Source organism: Salmo trutta, unplaced genomic scaffold (assembly GCF_901001165.1).
Source record: "Salmo trutta unplaced genomic scaffold, fSalTru1.1, whole genome shotgun sequence".
NCBI lineage: Eukaryota > Metazoa > Chordata > Actinopteri > Salmoniformes > Salmonidae > Salmo > Salmo trutta.
Window position 1 is genome coordinate 237,468 of NW_021823043.1, and position 10,851 is coordinate 248,318.

At 45.3% G+C, this 10,851-nt stretch overlaps 1 protein-coding gene across 9 annotated transcripts in view; it reads left to right on the forward strand.

Annotated features, from left to right (window-relative positions):
* LOC115188450 (proline-rich protein 5) overlaps nt 1-10,851 on the forward strand; it is a 68,907-nt gene that overhangs the window by 19,602 nt on the left and 38,454 nt on the right. For 5 of the 9 annotated variants that reach the window (XM_029747319.1, XM_029747320.1, XM_029747317.1 and 2 more), the window contains 2 exons: nt 5,240-5,353; nt 9,344-9,424. In XM_029747319.1, coding sequence (XP_029603179.1) covers nt 5,250-5,353; nt 9,344-9,424 — 185 coding nt within the window. In that variant the 5' untranslated portion in view covers nt 5,240-5,249. Of the gene's footprint in view, nt 1-2,080; nt 2,152-4,117; nt 4,987-5,239; nt 5,354-9,343; nt 9,425-10,851 lie in introns of those variants that run through there. The other 4 variants (XR_003876417.1, XR_003876418.1, XM_029747315.1 and 1 more) reach the window with 2 other exon arrangements.

The window sequence follows — 10,851 nt, forward strand, 5'->3', positions numbered from 1 at the left end:
AATCCGATTTTAGACACTAACTTCACATTTCATCTTTATCAAAACATTCTGTTTGATTTGGATATTTTCCAAACAGCGTACAATGTATAAACATCAGGCATATACTGGGAAAACTCTTAAAGGTACAATGTTTTCATAATAACATCATCTCTTAACCTTTAAAAACAAATACAAAAGTTACATACATTTTAATATTCCACTTTTCGTCATAACCACCATTGTGGCTGACGGAAACCATTGTTCCAAAGTCCCTTTATTGCATGTTTAATGTTCTGAGGCCAGTTCTCCATTGTTAGGACAAAGGAATTTCTCTGTATTATGGGCATGAGGTGTCATAAAACCCCCACATCTTCAGACCCCTAGATCTCTCCTCCTCTGTTGGGGGTTTGGGAGATAATCTGTAGGGTGGTGGTCTCCTGTACCCTGACCTGATCAGGACAGTCATGACATTGTCTATAGACCCTGAAACGTTCTACAGTATGTTGTCTATAGACCCTGAAACGTTCTACAGTATGTTGTCTATAGACCCTGAAACGTTCTACAGTATGTTGTCTATAGACCCTGAAACGTTCTACAGTATGTTGTCTATAGACCCTGAAACATTCTACAGTATGTTGTCTATAGACCCTGAAACGTTCTACAGTATGTTGTCTATAGACCCTGAAACGTTCTACAGTATGTTGTCTATAGACCCTGAAACATTCTACAGTATGTTGTCTATAGACCCTGAAACGTTCTACAGTATGTTGTCTATAGACCCTGAAACGTTCTACAGTATGTTGTCTATAGACCCTGAAACATTCTACAGTATGTTGTCTATAGACCCTGAAACGTTCTACAGTATGTTGTCTATAGACCCTGAAACATTCTACAGTATGTTGTCTATAGACCCTGAAACGTTCTACAGTATGTTGTCTATAGACCCTGAAACATTCTACAGTATGTTGTCTATAGATCCTGAAACGTTCTACAGTATGTTGTCTATAGACCCTGAAACGTTCTACAGTATGTTGTCTATAGACCCTGAAACATTCTACAGTATGTCTATCTATCTCTCTCCCTCTCTATCTATATCATTCTCTCTTTAAGCTGCAGTGTGGGTTTTAATAGAGGAGAGTAGTGAAATATGCTGCTGTGTAGTTAAGGTAATGTATTGAGCTTGTGGCTCAAACAAAACAAGACACACACACACACACACACATACACACACACTCTTCTCCTGAACACAGAGGGAGAGTAAATATGTTTGTCACCTTTAAAACGTCCCCCCTTCGTCAGGCTGGGCTGAATAGATCCTTTGTATATCATTAGCTGGTACTCACTGGCCCTCACAGGGCTTAGTTTGGCTGGTGCAGTCTGGAGGAGGGAGGAGAGGAGGAGGGGAGAGGAGGAGGGGAGAGGGGAGGAGGAAGTAGAGGAGGGGGAGAGGGGAGGAGGAAGTAGAGGAGGAGGAGGGGAGAGGGGAGAGGAGGAGGGGAGAGAGGAGAGGAGGAGGGGAGGGAGGAGAGGAGAGGAGGAGGGGAGGGAGGAGAGGAGAGGAGGAGGGGAGGGAGGAGGGGAGGAGGAGGGGAGGAGGAAGTAGAGGAGGAGGAGGGGAGAGAGGAGAGGAGGAGGGGAGAGAGGAGAGGAGGAGGGGAGGGAGGAGGGGAGAGGAGGAGGGGAGGGAGGAGGGGAGAGGAGAGGAGGAGGGGAGAGGGGAGGAGGAGGGGAGAGGAGAGGAGGAGGGGAGAGGAGAGGAGGAGGGGAGGGAGGAGGGGAGAGGAGAGGAGGAGGGGAGAGGGGAGGAGGAAGTGGAGGAGGAGGAGAGGAGAGGAGGAGGGGAGAGGAGGAGGGGAGAGAGGAGGGGAGAGGGGAGGAGGAAGTAGGGGAGGAGGAAGTAGAGGAGGAGGAGAGGAGAGGAGGAGGGGAGGAGGAGAGGAGGGTGAGAGGAGAGGAGGAGGGGAGAGAGGAGGAGGAGGGGAGAGAGGAGGAGGAAGTAGAGGAGGAGGGGAGGGAGGAGGAGGAGGGGAGGAGGAGAGAGGGGAGGAGGGGAGGGAGGAGTGTGAAACTTAACCCCGTCCTGTCTGGATGACTGTAGTTTGTCTTCACCTCTGTCCTACATCAATGCTGCATCATGGAGTGGGGATACTATGTACCAATCTATTTAGTGGAGTAAGTACTGTTTATAGTGATTATGTGTTCTAGTTGTTCCTGTTACATTTACACAGTCATGTGGTCTGTTGATTGATGAGTTTATGACTGTAGGCTTTTGAGTGACTTTAAATCTCCGTGACATCAGTTCATTCTCAGTATGAGTATCACCGTGTTAGTCAGCCACTCAGTAGTTGGTCAGTAGTGTACAGACATCCCACTCTGGGCTGAGAAGTCTTGCTTCTCCATTTGTGGTTGTAGTCATTGTTCCTGCCTGTCGGGGTGTGAAAGCACTCCTTCCCTCTTCCCTGACCAGACCAACTCCAGTGTGGGGGCTATGATTTGGTTCTGTCCGCTCTTATGAGACTGACATAGATATACACACACACACACACACACACACACACACACACACACACACACACACACACACACACACACACACACACACACACACACACACACACACACACACACAGTCTTACGTAGTTAACCTTGTGGTGACATATAATTCAGTACCATTCAAAATCCTATTTTCCTTACCCTAACCTAAAACCTAACCTTAACCCTAAACCTAACCCTAGCTCCTAACCCTAGCTGCTAACCTAACCCTAAAACTAAACCTAGCTCCTAACCCTAGACCTAATTCTAACCTTAACCCTAAACCCTCTAGAAATAGCATTTGATCTTGTGGGGACCAACAAAATGTCTCCAGTTGGTCCAATTTTTGTTTGTTTAGTATTCTTGTGAGGACTTCTGGTCCCCACAAGTATAGTTAAACACGTCCACACACACACACACACACACACACACACACACACACACACACACACACACACACACACACAGGGTTGCGTGACTATCTGTTCCTCTCCGGAGTAGCAGAGACACCAGCAGTGGAGGAGATGCTGGTAAAATAAGTTAGTCCTCAACATTCACCTGAACTGACGGGGGACAACGGGGCTATGAGCTCTCTAACACAGAGGAACAGGGCAGTGAGAGGAGGAGGACCTCTCTAACACAGAGGAACAGGGCAGTGAGAGGAGGAGATCTCTCTAACACAGAGGAACAGGGCAGTGAGAGGAGGACCTCTCTAACACAGAGGAACAGGGCAGTGAGAGGAGGAGATCTCTCTAACACAGAGGAACAGGGCAGTGAGAGGAGGAGGACCTCTCTAACACAGAGGAACAGGGCAGTGAGAGGAGGAGATCTCTCTAACACAGAGGAACAGGGCAGTGAGAGGAGGACCTCTCTAACACAGAGGAACAGGGCAGTGAGAGGAGGAGACCTCTCTAACACAGAGGAACAGGGCAGTGAGAGGAGGAGGACCTCTCTAACACAGAGGAACAGGGCAGTGAGAGGAGGAGACCTCTCTAACACAGAGGAACAGGGCAGTGAGAGGAGGACCTCTCTAACACAGAGGAACAGGGCAGTGAGAGGAGGAGACCTCTCTAACACAGAGGAACAGGGCAGTGAGAGGAGGACCTCTCTAACACAGAGGAACAGGGCAGTGAGAGGAGGAGACCTCTCTAACACAGAGGAACAGGGCAGTGAGAGGAGGACCTCTCTAACACAGAGGAACAGGGCAGTGAGAGGAGGAGACCTCTCTAACACAGAGGAACAGGGCAGTGAGAGGAGGAGACCTCTCTAACACAGAGGAACAGGGCAGTGAGAGGAGGAGACCTCTCTAACACAGAGGAACAGGGCAGTGAGAGGAGGAGACCTCTCTAACACAGAGGAACAGGGCAGTGAGAGGAGGACCTCTCTAACACAGAGGAACAGGGCAGTGAGAGGAGGACCTCTCTAACACAGAGGAACAGGGCAGTGAGAGGAGGAGACCTCTCTAACACAGAGGAACAGGGCAGTGAGAGGAGGACCTCTCTAACACAGAGGAACAGGGCAGTGAGAGGAGGACCTCTCTAACACAGAGGAACAGGGCAGTGAGAGGAGGACCTCTCTAACACAGAGGTGCTTTGAGAGAGAGTGTGTGTGTGTGTGTGTGTGTGTGTGTGTGTGTGTGTGTGTGTGTGTGTGTGTGTGTGTGTGTGTGTGTGTGTGTGTGTGTGTGTGTGTGATTACAACATGTCTATATGTACTTACTTTATATGTATGGAGATTGAGAAAGAGAGAGTAACAGAAACAGAGAAGGGATATTCACTGCACAGCAGCAGGAGAGAGAAACAGAAGGGATATTCACTGCACAGCAGCAGGAGAGAGAAACAGAAGGGATATTCACTGCACAGCAGCAGGAGAGAGAAACAGAAGGGATTTTCACTGCACAGCAGCAGGAGAGAGAAACAGAAGGGATTTTCACTGCACAGCAGCAGGAGAGAGAAACAGAAGGGATATTCACTGCACAGCAGCAGGAGAGAGAAACAGAAGGGATATTCACTGCACAGCAGCAGGAGAGAGAAACAGAAGGGATTTTCACTGCACAGCAGCAGGAGAGAGAAACAGAAGGGATATTCACTGCACAGCAGCTGGAGAGAGAAACAGAAGGGATTTTCACTGCACAGCAGCAGGAGAGAGAAACAGAAGGGATTTTCACTGCACAGCAGCAGGAGAGAGAAACAGAAGGGATATTCACTGCACAGCAGCAGGAGAGAGGAACAGAAGGGATATTCACTGCACAGCAGCAGGAGAGAGAAACAGAAGGGATATTCACTGCACAGCAGCAGGAGAGAGGAGTTGGTTTGTCTACAAAACACTATAATAACCAGCAGGGTCACACGGCAACTCCCTGCCAATCAGAGACAGACTGCCTCCCTGCTAATCAGAGACAGACTGCCTCCCTGCCTGAAGAGCAGTGCAGAGAGTGAGAGAGAGAGAGAGAGAGAGAAAGGAGGAGAGAGAGATGTAAGGAGGGGGGGGGGGTATACTGCATCTTGCGGGAGGGACGCCTTTCTCTCTTTTTCTCTCTCTCTCTCTATTGCGTGAAACTTCTCTCTCTCTCTTCCCCCTGCCTTATCGCTCTTCCTCTCCCTCTCTCTTCCTCTCTCTCTATCTCTGTGAGCATAGTTCTTCCTGTAGCCTGAGCCTGAGAGCACTGAGCTCTCTCTCTCTCTCTGTGTGTCTTGAGTTGTGTTCTGACCATGAGGACTCTCCATAGGTTGAAGTTGATGAGTTCCCCCAGCCTCAGTGACCTGGGGAAGAGTGACAAGGCAGCCTTGGAGGAGAGAGGGACACAGCAGAGAAAAGCTGGGGCTAACGCCACCTGGAACAGGTACTGTTGTCTACACTCTGTGTGTGTGTGTGTGTGTGTGTGTGTGTGTGTGTGTGTGTGTGTGTGTGTCTCACCCTGCTTTGTGTCAGTCAGTGAACAGGAGGTACTGTACTTGCTCCTTCCTTGTTGTGAAACTCCACTGACCGTTAGAAAGGCCAGAGATGTGGTTGTTTGTCAGTCAGTCGGCTCAGTCTATGTCCCTGTCCTGTACTCTGAGATCTACACAGCTCTATGTCCCTGTCCTGTACTCTGAGATCTACACAGCTCTGTCTATGTCCCTGTCCTGTACTCTGAGATCTACACAGCTCTGTCTATGTCCCTGTCCTGTACTCTGAGATCTACACAGCTCTGTCTATGTCCCTGTCCTGTACTCTGAGATCTACACAGCTCTGTCTATGTCCCTGTCCTGTACTCTGAGATCTACACAGCTCTGTCTATGTCCCTGTCCTGTACTCTGAGATCTACACAGCTCTGTCTATGTCCCTGTCCTGTACTCTGAGATCTACACAGCTCTGTCTATGTCCCTGTCCTGTACTCTGAGATCTACACAGCTCTATGACCCTGTCCTGTACTCTGAGATCTACACAGCTCAGTCTATGTCCCTGTCCTGTACTCTGAGATCTACACAGCTCTGTCTATGTCCCTGTCCTGTACTCTGAGATCTACACAGCTCTGTCTATGTCCCTGTCCTGTACTCTGAGATCTACACAGCTCTGTCTATGTCCCTGTCCTGTACTCTGAGATCTACACAGCTCTGTCTATGTCCCTGTCCTGTACTCTGAGATCTACACAGCTCTATGTCCCTGTCCTGTACTCTGAGATCTACACAGCTCTGTCTATGTCCCTGTCTTGTACTCTGAGATCTACACAGCTCTATGTCCCTGTCCTGTACTCTGAGATCTACACAGCTCTAAGTCCCTGTCCTGTACTCTGAGATCTACACAGCTCTGTCTATGTCCCTGTCCTGTACTCTGAGATCTACACGTCTCTCTCTGGGATTTCCTTGAGAATGTCACACTGAATAAGCATTACTATAAGCATTACTGCCATCACTATTCCTAGTCTCATAAAGCAACTTCCCAAATCAGAAAGGTCATTCATTCCTCAGTGACTTACAGACTGTGTTGCAGACCTGGGATCAGTGTGCTACGTGATGACCTAAATATAACTGAGCAGAGAACTCTGAATAACTAACAAGACTTCTACTAGTCACGTCATATATACTAGCACGTTTACAGTACATTTACAGCACGTTTCCAGTACATTTACATCACGTTAACAGTACATTTACAGTACATTTACAGCACATTTACAGTACATTTACAGCACGTTTACAGCACGTTTACAGCACATTTACAGCACATTTACAGCACATTTACAGTACATTTACAGCACATTTACAGCACATTTACAGTACATTTACAGTACATTTACAGAACATTTAAAGCACATTTACAGAACATTTAAAGCACATTTACATCACGTTAACAGAACATTTACAGTACATTTACAGAACATTTACATCATGTTTACAGAACATTTAAAGCACATTTACAGAACATTTAAAGCACATTTACAGCACGTTTACAGTACATTTACGACATTTACAGCACGTTTACAGTACATTTACAGTACATTTAAGACACGTTTACAGTACATTTACAGTATATTTACGACACATTTACAGCACGTTTACAGTATATTTACAACACATTTACAGCACGTTTAGAGAACATTTAAAGCACATTTACATCACGTTTACAGTATATTTACAGTACATTTACAGCACGTTTACAGAACATTTAAAGCACATTTACATCACGTTTACAGTACATTTACATCACGTTTACAGTACATTTACAGCACATTTACAGCACGTTTACAGAACATTTAAAGCACATTTACATCATGTTTACAGAACATTTACAGCACATTTACATCATGTTTACAGAACATTTACAGCACATTTACATCATGTTTACAGAACATTTACAGCACATTTACATCATGTTTACAGTACATTTACAGCACATTTACATCATGTTTACAGAACATTTACAGCACATTTACATCATGTTTACAGAACATTTACAGCACATTTACATCATGTTTACAGAACATTTACAGCACATTTACATCATGTTTACAGTACATTTACAGCACATTTACATAATGTTTACAGAACATTTACAGCACATTTACATCATGTTTACAGAACATTTACAGCACATTTACATCATGTTTACAGAACATTTACAGCACATTTACATCATGTTTACAGAACATTTACAGCACATTTACATCATGTTTACAGAACATTTACAGCACTACAGCACATTTACATCATGTTTACAGAACATTTACAGCACATTTACATCATGTTTACAGAACATTTACAGCACATTTACATCATGTTTACAGAACATTTACAGCACATTTACATCATGTTTACAGAACATTTACAGCACATTTACATCATGTTTACAGAACATTTACAGCACATTTACATCATGTTTACAGAACATTTACATCATGTTTACAGAACATTTACAGCACGTGTACGGAACACTACAGTGTAGGAATAAGAAGTGTAGTTTACTTCAGAAGTGGCTTGTGCAATATTTATGACAGCCCTTCGCTTGTATTTTTCACCTTTTATAAAAACAGCGGTCAACGAAAGGATAAGTGTTTATTTTTACTCAAAACACATCAACAATGGTGCTGTAGTACGGAAAATACGTGAAGATGATGGACTCTGAGTTAGCTGGACGTTCCAGCATCAGATCTATACAATAGTTGACATTATGAGTGATTCAGTCTGATCATTATTATAGCTAGCTCCCATGTAGTTAAAGGGTGAATCATTACTGAACTTGATATGACTAGCCCAGGGCGTCCCTAGCCTGAGATGAACTAACACTCTAGCAGGTCAACTCATGGGCTAATTGAGGTTATGGAAATGTTAGTTCATTTAATGTCATTATGTGTCAACCCCCAGCACCATCACTAGACAGTATTGAGTTAATGGTTATGATGCTGTGGTTAATGAATACATGAGCATTGACTAAGGGTAGCGAACGCTAGATTGAAGGATGGATGGATGGACAGATGGATGGATGGATGGATAGATGGATAGATGGATAGATGGATAGATGGCTGGATGTGTGGATGGATAGATGGCTGGATGAGTGGATGGCTGGATGGATTGACAGATGGCTGGATGGATAGATAGATGACTGGCTGTGTGGATGGATAGATGGCTGGATGGATAGATGGCTGGATGGATGGATAGCTAGATGGATGGATGGATGGCTGGCTGTGTGGATGGATGGATGATGGATGGCTGTGTGGATGGCTGGATGGATGGATGGCTGGCTAGATGGATGGATGGATGGCTGTGGGGATGGATGGCTGGCTGGATGGATGGCTGGATGGCTGTGGGGATGGATGGCTGGATGGATGGATGGATTGATGGGGATGGATGGATGGCTGTGGGGATGGATGGAAGGATGGCTGTGGGGATGGATGGATGGCTGTGGGGATGGATGGATGGATGTGGGGATGGATGGATGGCTAGATGGATGGATGGATGGATGGCTGTGGGGATGGATGGAGGGATGGCTGGATGGATGGCTATGGGGATGGATGGATGGCTGTGGGGATGGATGGATAGATTGATGGCTGTGGGGATGGATGGATGGCTGTGGGGATGGATGGATGGCTGTGGGGATGGATGGATGGATGGCTGTGGGGATGTGAATGTACTGTGTGATTGATAATTAGACTGTATGTTCTGATCACCTCTCTATTGTATTGTTTGTTTGTTTGTTTGTTTGTTTGTTTGTTTGTTTGTTTGCTGCAGCTCCTTTCTCCCCTGCTGTACTCTAACACTGTCCCCCGTGGGGTGTGTGTGTGTGTGTGTGTGTGTGTGTGTGTGTGTGTGTGTGTGTGTGTGTGTGTGTGTGTGTGTGTGTGTGTGTGTTCCTGCAGCATCCACAATGCGGTGATAGCTGTGTTCCAGAGGAAAGACCTGGGAGAGAATGACCTCTACATCCTCAATGAGGGAGTCAGGTGACATACAGTATAACCTCTACCTATACACTTCTATTTCTCTCTTTCTCTCTCTTTCTTTCTCTCCCTCTCAGCTCTGTTTCTTTCTCTCCGTGTCGCTTTCTCTGTTTCTCTCTCTGTTTCTCTCTCTGTTTCTCTCTCTGTTTCTCTCTCTCTGTTTCTCTCTCTGTTTCTCTCTCTGTTTCTCTCTCTGCCTCTCTCTCTCTCTCTCTCTCTCTCTACCTATACACTTCTATTTCTCTCTCTCTCTCTCTCTCTCTTTCTTTCTCTCCCTCTCAGCTCTGTTTCTTTCTCTCTGTGTCGCTCTCTCTGTTTCTCTCTCTGTTTCTCTCTCTGTTTCTCTCTCTGTTTCTCTCTCTGTTTCTCTCTCTGCCTCTGCCAGTCACCCTCTTTCTCATCTCTCCTCACAACTCTAATAACCACAGCTCTAAGAATGATCCTGCTGTTAGTAAAACAACACAGTAGACAGAGTTTCACCTGTTTCACCTTCCTGGTAAACACAGAAGAAATGACCAGAAAGTGAGATCTGTGAAAAGCAAATTGAATAGCATATTTCAAATGGTTTGACTTGGTGTTGGTGATGGTGCTAACTATTGTTATCTTTATATATGCATGAGCAGCTCTTTGTACATCAGGCTCAAAGGATTCAATTTAACTGGCGTGATCAAAGCATTCTGCCTTGTTTTAACTGTAAATTGATATTGACTTGCCTTCCGTTTTGAGGTTGCGGTGTAAATGTGAGAATGTGTTGCCAGGGTGGAATGGAAAAACGATATGCCTGTTATACAGTCATACACCCACTCCCCACATATGCACACAATAACAAGGCAAACCCACAAACACAAATGTTCATAGAACCTGCCTAGTGTTTCAGCGCTCATTAGAATTGCCACTCAGTGACATGTAGTGTGCCGTTTTTAACCACTTCTTAGAACATGTTCCTAATGGTTGAATCGTTGAGTAAAATGTCGACACATTCACACACAACTCTGTGCTTGAAGAAGTGAAGTTGGTAAGACTACAGGATTGATGCGAATTGAGGTTTCTGTCTCTCTTTTTCTCTCTTTCTCTCTCTTTCTCTCCCTGCCTCCCTCATACAGTGCATTCGGGAAAATATTCAGAAGCCTTGAATTTTTCCAGACTTTGTTACATTACAGGCTTATTCTAAAATTGATTAAAGAAACATTTTTCCTCATCAATCTACACACATTACCCCATAATGACAAAGCGAAAACAGGTTTGTAGAAATGTTTGCGAATTTATTAAAAAGAAAAAACAGAAACCTTATTTACATAAGTATTCAGACCATTTGCTCTTAGATTCAAAATGTAGCTCAGGTGCATCCTGTTTCAATTGATCATCCTTGAGATGTTTCTACAACTTGATTGAGTCCACCAGTGGGAGAAACTTCCAGAAGGACAACCATC